This window comes from Aplidium turbinatum, chromosome 4 (assembly GCF_918807975.1).
Source record: "Aplidium turbinatum chromosome 4, kaAplTurb1.1, whole genome shotgun sequence".
Classification (NCBI taxonomy): Eukaryota; Metazoa; Chordata; class Ascidiacea; order Aplousobranchia; family Polyclinidae; genus Aplidium; species Aplidium turbinatum.
The window spans coordinates 25267388-25284111 of record NC_137475.1 but is presented as its reverse complement, the minus strand read 5'-3'; the positions used below and the strand labels follow the sequence as shown (position 1 = coordinate 25284111).

At 36.6% G+C, this 16724-nt stretch overlaps 1 protein-coding gene across 4 annotated transcripts in view; it reads right to left on the bottom strand.

Annotated features, from left to right (window-relative positions):
* The window catches only part of LOC145768186 (RNA polymerase II-associated protein 1-like), a 52588-nt gene extending 36447 nt beyond the window's left edge, over positions 1–16141 (bottom strand). For 3 of the 4 annotated variants that reach the window (XM_082579662.1, XM_082579663.1, XM_082579664.1), the window contains exons 1-4: positions 15845–16141; positions 11063–11249; positions 10599–10724; positions 1774–1934 (exon numbers count right to left, since the gene is read on the bottom strand). In XM_082579662.1, coding sequence (XP_082435788.1) covers positions 1774–1934; positions 10599–10724; positions 11063–11249; positions 15845–16091 — 721 coding nt within the window. In that variant the 5' untranslated portion in view covers positions 16092–16141. The remainder of the gene's footprint in view (positions 1–1773; positions 1935–10598; positions 10725–11062; positions 11250–15844) is intronic. The other variant, XM_082579666.1, reaches the window with a different exon arrangement.
* Positions 16142–16724: the final 583 nt, after the last annotated feature.

Sequence of the window (16724 nt, the reverse complement as noted above, 5' to 3'; positions counted from 1 at the left end):
AAAGGACAAACATATTTGCAGTTGTATTTAAGTGCACTGCTTCCCGCATAGGTGTAGAGCGAGTATTCAAGTTTTTATAGGTCTACAGCAATGCTCATACTTTGCTTCGTTGGAGTAAAAATATTGCAAATTAATGCAAGTGAAGAAAAAAAAAACGTTTCGAATACTAACGGAATGGAGAAATGTTGGCTTGTGGAAGCCGGCCTAACATGGCCTACCGGCACAGTAGTTTCGAAGGGCATTTAACGTTTGATAAGTATTTATTTTTTTCTTGCTGAGATTTTAGTTGAGAATTTTTCGCTGACACTTTACTTATTTACTGTTTGACCACTGCTTTTTTTGGCTGAGAGTTTATTTGATTAACTTCTATGATAGTCTATTTCTATATTTATTGTTAATCATGGAACGCCGTTTGATAACTGTTTTTCTTCTTCTTCAGTTAAGACTTTTTCGCTGACACTTCACTTAGTTAATCTCTATTATAAAGCTCAATTCCTTTGAATGAACAGATGAAGCTGTGGCATTTTAGAATTCTCTGAAAAAGGATTTCTCTGAACTGGGATTTCTCCGAATCGGCTTCTTCAAATAGTAGCAGACCGTAGTTTCAGGTGGGCAATACAGCATTTCTAAATTTTATAGTTTAATATCTTCTTCTTCTTCTTGCTTATGAGACAGCAATTCAGGTAACATCTCCCAATTGTTGCAACAAGATCAGTGTCTTCACATCAGGGTCTATGAGATTCACATGTTCTTCAGGTCGAAACACTGGACAGTGATTTATGATGTGCTGTGCTGTTGACAGTCACCACAAATACAGGCTGGTGAGTCACACAATCCCCAGGTAAACATATTGTGCTTGAAGCGACCAACGCCAGTACGGAGGCGATTCAGAGTTACCCATTCTTTTCTTGTCAGGTCTGATCCAGGTGGTACCGTAGTGTCTGGTGTGACTTGGAACTGGTTAGGCCTTGAGATGGTTTCCCAGCGGCCTCTCATGAAGCGCCACAATGTGTCGAGTTTAGTTTAATGTGTATAGTTTAATATGAAATCGAGAAACTGATTGTATTATTATTACGTAACCAATGAAACAAATATTTAACAACTAAAATTTTGCGTTAAGTGTCTGTTAACAATTTCTACATCTTGCAACAACCTTCCTAGATCTTGCAAAGTATAGGTAGGCTGTTAGGCAGACTAGAAACTTGATAAATTCGGATAAACAGTAGCAAAGATGCCATTTTGTGTAATTGATAACCTTATGTTCTTGAGTTGCGTTTTAAATAGGGTTGTGTCACTTTCTGTAGAACTTGGGAATAAACATATTAAACTGTCTCAACTCTCAATACAGCACTCTCAAGTTTAAATATCTAGAACAGAGGTTGTTCACTTCTTCAAGATGCAAAATTTTCACAGCAGACTCAAAAAAATATTTGTGGATTCAAATAAAGTGCACGTAAGTTACAAAAAGGACCATATTTCAACATTATTATAACTTTAACAGGAGTGAATTATTACTTACACAAAGCATACTGCGAGTCCTAGAGAGAACCTACCCTTGAAGTTGGGCTGACAATGTAAAACTAAAACGTGCATTTGTCTTCTCATTGAAATTGGTTAATGGTTAGCCTATAAATGATACTTGGTTTTAATCATGTAGATTAAGCAGAAAAGTTGGTTTTATACAGGTACATAGTTGGTACAAGCTCTGTTGTAGACTCGATCACAATGATCGAACAGCACTTACTGTATTTAACAAACAGTGAGCAAGCTTACCTCTTCTTTGCTTGATAAAAGCAACAGTTTTGGAGTCTAATCTTGCTTTTAACAGCTCTTGCTCTTTTATTATATCTTCTACGCTCATACCACTTAATTTATCCACATTTTCCTTGTGGACCTCATGCAGTAAATCTCTACCTCCAACACCACTGGCAGTCCTGAATTAAAAAATAACAATTTTATTATATTGAACTAAAATCTAAAAGAAATAATGTCTTAAACAAGGGGGGGGGGGATCAACTTTAGTCCTGATCTCAGAATACAACAGGATATTTACAACCGCCGATTCGAGTCTGACTGAAATCCGGCTATTTTTTTTCAACTCTGGCTCCAGGCCGCATGTGATAGTGGCTCTGGCCCGGAGGTGTGTGTGGTTATGGTCAAGTTCATGACCTTGGGTAAATCTAATCTTATGTAGAAAAATAATTACAAAACGTTTGTACATTTTTTGCATAAAATTGCTTCAATAAGGTATTTTTTAGGTATGTGTAGGAATTTTTTAATTTTATTCTTATTCACTCCCTTTGATGACAGTTAATTTTTAGAAGATGTAAATTTTTTTGATTCTAGGTTACTGTAATTATCGCAATAGCTGTTAACTTATAATTTAAAAGGATCAAATAACTAGCTAGACTCTTTATTATCAGATTAACTCAAAAATGGATTCCAATTGGCATGCTTGTAACTCTTCTTTTTGTGATCAAAAACTGAGGTTTAAGTATGAACGGCTTGAACGCTCAATTTGGAATATCTAGCGTTTCAACATAATCACAAACAAAACAACACAATCAATGTTCAAAAACCATTCGTACCATGGAATAATTATATATGAAATACATCAGAGCCGGAGCTATCTTTCTAACAACTGGTGTTTTGTAGTTTTTGGTGAGTGACTCGTTTATTGAACAAGTTTGCCAACTCCTGAACTATAAACTAAAGGGTGTTTCATTAAGACGGATCGATACAAACAGTAAATAAAACAATGTTAACTTGGATAAATTTTATTGACTTCTTTATGGAATTATGTTATTTGGCACATGACAATTATGTGTGAAAAATAAAAACAGTAAATAAAACAATGTTAACTTGGGTAAATTTTAATGATTTCTTTATGGAATTATGTTATTTGACACATGGCAATTATGTGTGAAAAATAATATTGCTCAAATGTTCGCCAAGGCTTCGGCGGCACACCTCCACTCAATGGTCAAAATTTTTAATGACATCTCTGCATAATTGCTCCTCGATCTCACCAATATGCCTTATTATCTCATCCTTCAGCTGTTCAATTGTTGTCGGCTTGTTGGCATAGACCTTACTCTTAAGGTAACCCCTAAGGAAGAAATCCAGAGGCGTCAAATCGCATGATCTTGCTAGCCAATTCACTTTGCTGTTTCGAGAGATGATGCGACCTGGGAATTTCTCATTCAATAAAGCCATTGTTGCATTGGCTGTGTGGCATGTGGCGCCGTCCTGTTGGAACCACAAGTTTTCGACATCCATAGCACTTTTTTCAATGAACAATTTTCCCAATTGCACTCTCGGTTGGTCGATTATGCTGACCAAAATAATCGCGAAGTGCGCGAAATGCATTTCTGTTTGAACGTCCATTTTCGTAGGGTCTGCTACTATTCGGCGAGTCCGATTCGGCGAGTCCGATTCGACTAGTTCGATTCGACGAGTGCCCTATTCGGCGAGAGCCCTTTTCGGCGAGTGCCCTATTCGGCGAGTTTTTGAAATTTTTGAAAGGAAATTATCGGGTACCGTAGCGTAATTATAATTGCCGTTTTTACATCGTTTTAACGTCGCTAAACGTTGAAATCGTGCAGAAAGGAATAAAAAGAAAATGTTTGAACTATTAAATTAAGATTCGTCATGTCAGTTCAGTTGTTTTTATTTCTGACCATCATATGAAAAACAATACACGTCAACATAGCAAAGGTAGAAGCGACAAAACGCGAACGTTAAAACGTGCTTGAATTCGTCATGTCAGTTCAGTTGTTTTTCTTTCTGATCATGATATCAAAAACAATACGTCAACATAGCAAAGGTGTAGAAAAAGGTAGAAGCGACAAAACGCGAACGTTAAAACGTGCTTGTGACCGAAGTAAGTTATTGAGTTGAAAGAAATTTGGCACGGTCGCAACACTTTCAGAAAAATTTAAGATATGAAGGAAAAATAAAACAAAGAAAATGTTACAAAAAAAAAAAATAGATCATGTTTATGTCTATAAGTATAAGTTAGTACTTTTGAATAGTTAAAATGATTAGTTTGGACCAACAAATGTGTGGCCTACAGCTTGGATTGAAAGGAAATTATCGGGTACCGTAGCCTAGTTATCCCGACCAGCAAAAATTGTTCCAAGAACACAGTTCATGTTTACATTGTAGTAACAGAATGAAAAGGCTAAACAAATGTGTGGCCTATCGTGTTAACGTCGCTAAACGTTGAAATCGTGTAGAAAAGGGAGCTTTTGCTGACTAGGATACTTTGAAACTGAGAAACATTCATAGAAGCCCTACGATTTGTTCCAAGAACCCATTTAGCATAACATTTCATTTGTACATTGATTCAACGTCTGAATACATTATCTTAAAAATGCAACGTATCGTAGGGTTTCTGTGAATGTTTCTCAGTTTCAACGTATCCTAGTCAGCAAAAGCACCCTTTTCTACACGATTTCAACGTTTAGCGACGTTAAAACGATAGGCCACACATTTGGTTAGCCTTTTCATTCTGTTACTACAATGTAAAAATGAACTGTTAGGCTAACTGGGTTCTTGGAACAAATTTTTGCTGGTCAGTATAACTAGGCTACAGTAGCCTACCCGATAATTTCCTTTCAATCTAAGCTGTAGGAGTGTAGGTCACACATTTGTTGATCCAAACTAATCATTTTAACCATAGGCGCCTAAGCCGTGGGGGCCAGGCCCCCACGCATATTTCCGCGTGGGAGCAACTTTTTATGCGGCATTGATACATAAAACAATAGATGAACTAGCGATCGGCAGCAGGAAAACATTTTTAAATACAAACCGCAACAGCTTCGCAGTAAATAATCACTAGAACGAGTAGCGATGCTACAATCCCACCCCAGACAAAAAAAATCTGTCATTTTTACGTTGATTTAACGTCTGCAGACGTTGAATCATGTAAAAATGACTGATTTTGCTGCCTGTGACATAGCAAAAATCTACCATTTTGCGTCGATTCAATGTCATCAGATGTTGAATGCACCCAAAAACAACATAATTTGCTACGTTGACGCAGCGTGCGTTTAGCTTAATGCGCTTGCAAACAGACTCGATGTCGCTTTCGAAAGTCGAAACCTCTGCAGAGAATTGTCGCGGCAGTGAATCGGTTGCTGTGAAAATGAACTTGAAGTCTCGGCCCGAGGTTACCACTAACCAACGTAACAAGGGCTGGTACAAACCGCACTGCCCACAGTCGCACACGCGGCATAATCAACACAACAACGGACTCGCGCAAACTGCATGGCGCACACACGTCCGTTGCCATAGAAACCCGATCAAAGGCGGGGAATATGCGCATCTTTTGTTTCATCTGCAACACGAAAACGGGCGTATTACAGCGAATTGGAACTTGAAAGCTGGTCAGCCATAAGTTGCGATATTGTAGTGAAAAGGGAGCAATGTCAAGTCGAAAACTTAATCAAACGTCTCTCTAACTATTTTTCAAGGGCTGTTTACGGATGTCAGCAACTTTTAAATTTATTAAAGGTGACGTGCTGTTGAATTGATGTAAACATGAATGATTTTGCTTTCAACAGGTATATTTTCAAGCGTATGATCAAGTTAGTATTTTCATTCCATTTACAGTATACCTTTTAGTAAACCTTTTCGTCTCTTGTTTCATGCTAATAAATCTAGTTCGTTGCTAAACTTTATGTTGCGCTTAGCTTAAAGAGTCGCAGTCCATCAACCGCTAGCCAACGCAGACGCATAGCATGTGTTTTGGTCGAGCTTTGTTTATAATAATTAACGGTAGGTCGAACGTAGCGATAACTCCGAGTGTGGCAATAAAAGCAATCCTAGTGTGACGACATAATTATGTCATCCATCTGCGTGACATTTCGCTGAATTTACGTTGCTGCTGATGAAACACGCTTTCGCCCCCACGGCCAAAAAAATAGTTAGACGCCTATGATTTTAACTATTCAAAAGTACTAACTTATAGACATAAACATTATTTTTTTTGTAACATTTTCTTTGTTTTATTTTTCCTTCATATCTTAAATTTTTTTGAAGGTGATGCAACCTTGCTAAATTTCTTTCAACTCAATAACTTACTTCGGTCACAAGCACGTTTTAACGTTCGCGTTTTGTCGCTTCTACCTTTTTCTACACCTTTGCTATGTTGACGTGTATTGTTTTTCATATGATGGTCAGAAATAAAAACAACTGAACTGACATGACGAATTTTAATTTAATAGTTCAAACATTTTATTTTTATTCCTTTCTGCACGATTTCAACGTTTAGCGACGTTAAAACGATGTAAAAACGGCAATTGCAATTAGGCTACGGTACCCGATAATTTCCTTTTAAAAATTTCAAAAACTCGCCGAATAGGGCACTCGCCGAAAAGGGCTCTCGCCGAATAGGGCACTCGCCGAATCGGACTAGTCGAATCGGACTCGCCGAATCGGACTCGCCGAAACGGGCCATTCCGATTTTCGTAATAGGCTTCAATAACTCTAACACGTTGTTCAATTGTTAATCTTGTCATGGGTGAAATTGTCAATAACTTAATTTGTTAAATCTGAAAAGAGGTTAAAAATTATTTAACGTTTAAGCCTAATTCACATTTAGCATCGTTCTAAGCCAGGCCTCGAAATTCATGGCGGATACGGCGGTCATGTCCGCTGTCACAGCATGTGATGTCCGCGAGAAGTACCATTTAGATCGGTCATATTTGTCCGCCGAGAAATAACACAGGAACTAGCGATACAAATCGTCATTGCATAGCTCGAACAATTGTTTCGAGAATATAATTTCCCGCGCATTCTAGCGCGCATCTACAAAATGTGAATACTGTATCGTATCCCTTAGTTTCCATTCAAGCAGGAAAACTTCCGATTTTTACGTTGCTTCAACGATTGATGACATTGAATCAGCGTAGCAAAGGTAAATTCTTCGCCAAGAATCGATGGGAGTACCAGTCCAGTAGCATACTTCTACACTGATCACACGCAACTTAGTTCAAGTCTTACGTCACAACGTCTAGCTTTGATCTCCGAGTACCGTAATACTGATAAGGCAAGGTTGGTTACAAAATTTGTTAAGCTTTGGTATTACAGTAAAAAAGAAAAGGCCCAAGGAAAATTCACTTTCGCTCACATGACACGCAAAAATGAACCTAAAGAAAAAAGCCCAGTGAAACTTTGCACAGCAGAAAATAGTAGCGTTAGTGTAGAAGTTTTCCGACTCGTGCCCAGAGCATTGTGACGTAAGAAGCCACACGACCTCGTTCGGTGCAAGTTCAGCTATGAGGTGTATTAAGCAGCTACACGTAGGGATGGGCAAAATAGAATATTTAGCTATTCTAGAATACTGAAACCGAATATAGAATACATATATCTATTCTAGAATAATTGACAGTTTTAACCATGGACACATTTTGATGATTTTTATGAGTTTACAAAAACAATGAACATCACAAAAAGTGCTTATTGCGTTGCAACAAATTTAGGCCTTCTAAATGTTCACCAGTTAAACGGGATCTCAACTAGGTGGCAGTTAAAGCTGCACTTGAAAAACATTTCTCTGAAAAAGCAGATGTGGTAGGTAAACAAAAATATTTTGAAACCAACTGATATAAACAAGAAAATTGTTTTTTGTTTGCTTTCCTCCAAACTAGGGCGTTTTCAACAGATGTAGTGGATGCTTTCAACAACGTGAGATAGGTATCTATTTCTGAAGGAGGGGAAGCCAGATTTGCTGATTCATCTTCACTACTGCATGTAGTATCTTCAATCCCACAGCTCAGCAAGTCGTCTATGTCACTGTACTGGCATAGTCAGTCTTCAAAATTAGCATATTTTTACTTCGGCAAAAACGCTGCCGAGGCCAAACGGCAAAAGTTGAAATTGCCTCGGCAATTGCTGTAAACGTTTATTACGAAAAGATTGTACCAAAACATGCAAAACGAGAAGCGAAAAATATACTAGAGTAGTCTTATACTCGGCTGCGTAGCCGAGTGGTGAGAACGTCTGCGCGACGTTCGAAAGGACGTGGGTTCGACACCGCTCCAGAGCACACGGCTGTGTCTCGGCGAAAGACACTTAAAGGCAAGCCAAAATAAGGGAAGCAGCTGACTCGAAGACTATATGTCACTTCGCTGCTTCCTGTCGTCTGTTGTATCGCATCTGTGATCGCAGTGTAGCCTACTGTATGTTATCGCAATGGGCGCAAATAAAAGCATGATTATTATTATTATTAGTCTATCACGGCCGCATTGTTTGATTTGTTATGATGTAATAATACCAAAAGTAGCGATAAAGCGAGCAACGCGATACGCACGCTGTTACGGTAATTCACGTTAAATAACTCTCGGAGGGGGAGGAAGGAAGTAAGTTAATTTTGGGTTGATTCAACGTTCGAGTCAGCACAAATTGATTATTGATATAATTTCCCGGCGGGTTATATTTCGTAACAATGCCCAATAAGAAATTTACGTTTGTTTTACATTAATTCGACATCTAGCAACATTAAATTATCATAAAATAACGTTAATTGCTCAACCAGGTACTGGTAACAAATTAACAGCTCCCTGCTAGAAGATTGCCTCGATTTACGTATAAGCTAACATAATTTCGACATAATTGGGACACTGCGAGAAACACAAAGTCTGTTTGATAAAGAACTAGTCAGAGTCGGTATCATCAGATGCTGTATCAGCTGGACGAGATAACGGAAAGCGAGGCGCAATAAGGAGTAGATGCTTACAACAATTTGACGTCTACTGGCGTTAAATCAATGCAAATAGGATATTTCTATAAAAGATTTAATTCTCCCAGGCGGGCACATGTCTAAGCGCCGGCGAAGTAGGAAGTGCAAAAGTAAGATTGAATCCACTTCCTAGTCTGGTGTAGACTAAGAAAAAAAAAATTTTTTTTGTAGTCTTGTGGTTCTTACGAACGCTCGTGTGGCTTCGGCAATCGGCATTATTATTGCCGACGCTAAGGCTAATGCGCCATTCATGCATCTGGGTCGGCAATTGCCTCGGCAATTGCCGAATGCCGACGCTAATTTCGATGACTGCGATAGTAAAAGCTAAGACAAAGCCAACTACTCGTACGTACTTCCACAAGACTGTGAGGACTACAAAGCGTTTGACAAGACCTCTTTAATGCAAATAACGAAACTCATGCGTTTTTCCTACGCCGCATCGCACTAAATCGATAAACAATTCTACTTTCGCTGCAGCGAATTCGTTACAACCAAACGGAGTAGTACGACGTCGATCGTAAAAGCGGTTTCAAATATCCGATTTTATATGCATTTTGAAACCGGTTAGGCTTCACAACCGGTTATTCTATATTCGGTATTCTATTTTGCCCATCCCTAGCTACACGGCGCTTTGACTCTTCAAGCGCACGTCGTTGATCTGATGAAAGCCTTTCAGAGTGACTTCACTGAAATTTTAAAAAACCTTCTAAACCTTAGCTATAGTTCTCAAATGGTAAAGAATTATCAAGATAAAGTGATTAAGCTTGACGATCGACGCTAAAGCTGGTGTGTCCGCCGTGAAACTTAATTTGTCCGCCGAGATAGCTGCTCAGACCAGACACGTTTGTCCAATGTCCGCTGTCAACAAAAACAAATTTCGAGGCCTGCAAGCTATTGGAACATCCTTTATAAACGTTTTGTCAATGCATGACTCTGCAAATCTATGCACATTGCACAGGTTCTGATGCTAAACAGAAATGTTCTTATTCCGAAAGCTTGTTGGTTCTTTCAGGAAATATACACTATTACACTAAGTCATTGCTTTCAGGAGCGAGCTACGAAAACGTTTGAACGAAAATGAAAGACACCATACTCAAGTTTCATCTTTGTTAGATTAAAACCGACATTTCTCCACTGCATTCCCAGACAACAAATCAATCGTTTTTTACATTGATTGAATGTACTCAGTACACAGATTGAATCAATGTAAAAAAACGCTTGATTTGTTGTCTGGGAATGCAGTAGAGAAATGTTGACATTTGGAAGCCGGCGACTGAAGATTGCCTACAAACGTGGTAATTTTTAAAGTAAAAAACAACTGATTTGCTGTCTGGGTTGGTATTTGCAACATTCTTTTTCTTTACTCTCGTTCGTATTTTAAACATTTTATTCGCTCGCATTTGTACTTGAAAGTTTTTTCTCTTCACTCACATTCGCAACTGTTTTTCACAAACAAGGTAAAGTCTCTCTGAAAAATATTGCTGATAAAAGTCTGAGCATCAACCTTTAAAAACCCGAAGACTACCCTTACACCTACTTGGATAGCACTGCATTTAATTGCAAATATGTTTTAGGGTTTTGCTTGCGTTGTCCTTACCTGAGTGAACGCAACAACACGATATTAATTACCAGATTTTTTTAAATTTTTTTTAAAAAAAATCTGGTAATTATTATCGAATTTTTATTTTGGCAGCCAAGCGCAAGAATTTATCCGGCAGGAAGAAGCGCTGGTAGGACATGCGTGATTGTCGGAAAAATAAGGGAGCTTAAAGGCCTGCACCCCATTGGGAATGTGAACCATTGATACAAACACACAACTTTACATACTTAAAATTAGAAAGAACATGGAAACCTGGAATTCGTTATTGTTTGAACAGGTTTAAACTTCTGAGGTGGGTTCTTCATCAATTTTCCAGCATCTTCATTCAAGCATGCATTCTTTTCTTCTTCATATTGTACAGCAAAGATACTCTTTAATCTACAAATTGAAAAAAAATGAACACCATTCCCATTGAACATGGCTTCATGTGATGCAGATAGTCTTCGAAAAAAGCTGTCTCCGAATCGGATTCTCCAAATAGTAGCAGACCATACTTGGAAAGCAGTGCATTCAAGTAGGCTACAACCACAAACATGTTTCAGGACCTTGTGTGCGTTATTTTTCTGTGAGTGAACGCAAAAACATGATATTAACTTATTTTTAAAAACACAAATTTTTGAGACCTGATAGTGATATAAGCTTATTAACTCTATGGTGATTGACAAGTGATTCGAAAGCATGATGGTTCTAGTTTTAAACAGTTCAGGTAAACTTACGAATTCTTCTGGAAGGTTTTCAGCCAGGATCGTCTGGTTGCTTGTGGATTTGCCACATTAACTAGGCCCGGAAATGTTGGAAAACAACTTATTTCACGCTCCTTGATTACATCACCTAACACAGCAGTGATGTGAGTGTCATAGTGATCCATTTCTGCTTCGACATCTTTGTGTGAAACTGGTCTTTCTAAATATGAAATAAAGACACTGTAGAAATCAGTCAGAATTGTAAAATAACACATGCAATTGAAAATACAGATACAAAATTTTATACAGAGTTTGACCTTTTTCTCCATACCACAAGCACAATGCTATTTTAACCCTCTGTCTAGTGTCTACCATGAGGTCCAATGGTCCCAAAACAAATTTTTCTCTGTAATTTCTAAGGACATATAGTAGGCTTTTCACAGCTTTACTTGATCTTTTGGAATATGTATAATAGTTAATGAATGCAACCTATTTCGGCCCTGAACACTTCGCCCCAGATTTCATCTCCTAAACAGATTGAGAGTAAAAACAGAAAAGGCGTGTGAAGTTTGATGGGCACTTTTTGAGCAGTTTTAGAGTGAATTTTATCTTGTTCAGTGGATAAATAAGAATTTTAACTGTTAATTGCTTGAAAGTTCAAAATGTGGCCTGCGTGTTTGAGATCCTTGGTGTATACACCAGCGCAAATAGTTAAGGGTTAATGTTAATGTTGCAATCAAGACCTAAAGTCAAGTACCATGTGGTCTACAAGTTTAGAATACATACAACACCATACAAATAGCCAATTTCTTAAAAAATCTTGGAAATCTGAACCAGTTGAAAATCTGGTGTAAAAAGATCATCATCATCAACCAATTTTGATTGTAGTTTACACAGGCCATGAATTAATCCTCATGTCGAGGGTATGGCCTGTCTGTCTGTCGAGAATGAAGTCTTCCCCTCCACACCTCGCGATTTATTGGTTTGGCAGAGTCCATGTTCAGGGCTACAAGGTCACGTTTTACAAGTTCTTCTCAAGAAAGTTTTGGTCTACCTTGACCCCGCTGTGCTGCGATGTTCAGTTTATTTTTTTGTTGGCGAAAAAGAAAGACACAAAAAGCAAAAACTCAATAAACACAAATAATTTGCACAACAAGGATGGCAGCGAAAGACCAAAAGGTCACCAAAGTCAGCTGCCACCCAAACATTTAAACAAAAGACCCAAAATTAAGAACATTAACACATATAGCACAATACCAGCACTTTACATAATACATTAACAATGGAATAACACAGAGCAACCTAAAAAAACTGTGTAGAGAAATAAGCGGATGATACGTTTCAGGAGTGATCATTGTACAAATTCTTTAATAAACATTTATATTTAAATTTAAAAACATTACACGACTTTTCTTTTATTTCTTTTGGTACTTGATTCCATAGTTTCACTCCATTAAAACATAGCATCTTCTTACCAGAGTTTGACGTTGTAGAAGGCAAATATAAATCATTCTTTTGATTCTGACGGGTTTTATGATGGTGAATTTCGTTTACAAAAATAAAGCAGCCAGCAAAGGCCCGGGGCAGCATTTTGTGCACATTGTTGTACATAAATTTTGCAGTCTCTAATTTAATAATATCGTCAATTCTGAGCACATTAAATTGGTGATAAAGAACAGTTGTATTTGTTGACCTCGGCAAAAATAAGCAGGATTGAATGAACTTGTTTTGTAACACTTGTCTTGTAGTGGAGCAAGCAATGTAGAGTTTGCTCTTCCCCAATTTATAATCGAGTATTGGATCTTGGATTGAAACAAAGCATAATATAAAGTTTGTAATATTGTTAAAGGGGCAATGTATCTCAGCTTAAATGCTATGCCGCAGACCTTTGCAAGCTGCTTTCTAAGATAAATAATATGACTATCCCATGTCAATCGCTCATCCAAAGTTACACCTAGATAGTTTATACATTTCTTCCTTTCGATGGATCGGCCACTGATGGACAGACTAAAATTTTCTGCTGCACTTTTTTTGTTGCAGAGGATCATATAAGTAGTTTTACTATAATTTAATGAAAGTTTATTGGATTTCATTCACACATCAATTTTTCCTATTTCACTATTGACATTTTTTTGGAGAGATGACATACATTTATCTGACATATGAAAGTTTGAGTCATCAGCAAAAAGTGTAGTTGAAAAAGAAGATGCATTTGGAAGATCATTCACATAAAGAAGAAAAAGCAAGGGACCAAGGATTGACCCCTGTGGGACACCACATTTAACAACATTGAAATTAGAATTCTTACCGTTAATTTTTGTACTTTGCATTCTATTTGTTAGATAAGATGTTAAAACGTTTAAAAACTTGCCACGAAAGCCATAATGGTGAAGTTTTTTTAAAAGTATGCCATGATCAACTGTATCGAAAGCTTTACTTAAATCAACAAAAACCGAGCATGCGTATTTGTGATCATTCAAGTTAGAAAGTAATTCATCATAAATTTTTGTCAATGCTAAGGTTGTTGAATCATTTTCACGAAAACCATCTTGAGCTGGGGTTAATATAATATTATATTTGTCAATAAAATTCATCATCCGTTTATATAAAAAAAATTCGAAGATTTTGGCAAAAGTTGGCAATAAAGAAATTGGTCGCAAATCTGTAAAGTGTAAAGGTGAACTAACTTTTGGTACAGGTATTATCAGACTCTTTTTGAGTACATCAGGAAAGATTTCTTGCAAAACATTTATTCAGTAGCCTACTTTTGTTAAAAAAGGGCATATGATTACATTAGCCATTTTGATAAATTTAGAAGGTATTTCAAAAATGCCTGAAGCTTTATTTGCTTTGAGGCTCCTTATAGCATCAGATACTTCTATCTCATTTATATCAGGAAAGCCAAAAGAACAACACTTTCTGTTTAACATGAATGATTCAAAATTTACATTTGAATTTGGAATTTTAGCTGCCATTGAAGTTCCAATATTTGTGAAGTAATTATTTAATAAATTAATGAATTCAATAGAATCTGTTTTATAGCTTTTATCATTTATAGTAATAGTTGAAGGAAGCTTTTTATTATTCGAATTTCTTTTCCCCTCTATCATCTCATGAATGATCTTCCATGTTTTCTTGGAGTCACTTTTTGTTTCTTCAAACTTTTTTTATAATGTTGATTTTTCAGTGATTGTTTCAAATGATTCAGCTTATTGCAATATTGCAATAAGCTGTATTTCCTCTTTGCTGATTCATTTTTATTTTTTATCCAATATCTAAATAGTCTGTTTTTTGTTTTAATAGATTTATGAATGCCTTTTGTTATCCATGGTTTGTTAGAGTTAGAGAGCTTAATTTCAGTTCTCGACATGTTTCTAAGTGATGCATGTTTATCTAGTGTTACTTGAAATCGCATAATAAAAGAGTGCATCAAGTTGTCAGCATCATCACAATCAGTATTTACTTCATTCAAATTAGACTCTAAATCGCATAAGAAGCTGTCAAGACAAAAGTTTTTTAAGCTACGAATTTTTTTGGTGGGTGAATTACACACTACATTTTTATTTTTAACACATAAGAAAATAGGTAGATGATCAGAGATGTCATGTAAGCAAATGCCATAGGCATTTTGGTTACAAGTTATGTTTGTGTAGATGTGATCTAGTAGGCTTGGATTAGATTCTCCACAACATCTAGTTGCACTTGTTATCAATGACTGGCAGCCTGCAGCTTCAAGGGCTTCGTTATAATTTAATACTGCAGGAGACTTTGCAGCCTTTAACAAGTCAATATTTATGTCTCCACAAATTATGTATTTACATCGAGAGCTTTCTAATTTGTTTAAAGAATCAATTATTTTGTCTTTGAATGCAGAAAAAGCGTAACTAGGATGACGATATATGACTCCTACAATAATACTTGGTGAGTTTTTTGCACAATTTCCACCCAAAGATTTTCACAATTGGGTACATCAATCGAAAGGTTTTTTCGCTCATTAAATATATTGCCTTGTTTTAAGTAAAGTGCAACACCACCAGCACTGCTACAAGAATCCTTATGTAGCAAGACATAGCCTGGTAAGGAATAATTAAGGAACGAGTTAGGACCAATTTTTGTTTCTGAAATGGCAAGAATATCAGGAGAATGATTGACAAGTTGAATAAATTCTTCAATGTTTTCTTTGTTTTTCCGTAGACTTCTTGTATTAAAGTGAAACAAACACAAACTACTTTTGAAACTTGTAACAGTTTCTTGCAATTGTTTATAGTTAAAATATTGTGTATTTGGTTCTGGTTTTAATTGGTTTGTTATATTTTTTGAGCATTTTGGTTGATTATCCTTAACATTTGATTCCAGGCAGTTGCTGTCGTGTGATGTGTTGCACTTCACTTCACAATCAACATCAATGTTAATTAGGTTTAGCAAATCATTATCAGAAATTCTTTGAAATGGTAACACATCCTGTAAACAACTTGCACAAAAAAAAGGTTGGTTACTGTTCACAAGTATAGAAAATTGTTTAGAAGTTAAACCGATGCATTTTAAATGTAGCCAATAATCACAAATATCACATTGGACAAATCTTTGCTTTGGTTTACATAGTTTGATACAAACTTTACAAGAATTTTTGGGTGCCATAGTTATCAGAAAAGGAGATTTCAGGATAGAATCACCAATAGAATAGAACCACCGATAGAATCACCAATGTTGACACATCTAATCTAGATAATGATGTAGATAATCTAGCCAAATGTATTCAGATAAATTATCCCATCGAAAGTACAAAAACTGTTAGCCAATTATTAGTTTCCTTACGTTTAGCAGGAAACTTCCTTTCACATTTCTTCAAATTTTTGCTGACCTGAGGTGAGTGCAAATTAAACGTTTCCTCAGGTTCAAGATGAACAACATCTTTGTCAATTTGTTTCTGAGTTCTTGTTTCATGTGCCCTGTGACTGGAAATAACTTTCACGGATGATTTTTCACCACTTGCCAAAAATTTTGCTTGAAACTCCAATAAATCATCTTCATCTTCGCCAGGTCTAGGACGGTGCAGAAACATGATGTTGGGAAGACTTAAACATAAAATTTTCTAAAAAAGTTTGGTCCTGTCTAGTTTTGTGCTATAAACATCAAACATGTTGAAATAAATTTTGAGTGATTATATTATAGTCTATAGGCTACATGAATTTCCAGTTTTGGTGGCAATTACAACCACTTCAGAAATTTGCAAATATTTTGCAATTGAAAATAATTTGACAACTTTTGAAATAATTTTCAGGAAAAAGTTCCCTTTTTCAAAAAGAAATGGCTTTCTGAATTTTCAGATGATAATTTCATTATTTTCTGTGAGGTCGAAGTTTAACCATTTGGACGGAATTGGACCTCGAAATAGCAATCACAAAATATATACCTTGTGATTTTATCACACACAAATATACCACCATATATTATGGGTGCAACCTATTTTGCCCCCTGAACACTTTGTCCCCCGATTTCGTCCCCTGAAAAGATCAAGAAAAAAATACAACAGAGCTGAAGTCGCTGATCGGATTTGCTGAAAACATTTCAAAATTTCTCTTGATCTTTTCAGGGGACGAAATAGGTTGCAGGCCTCGAAATTCGATACGTGTCTGGTCTGAGCAGCTATCTCATTCTCAGCGGTTACACCAGTTTTAACGTTGATCGTAATGCT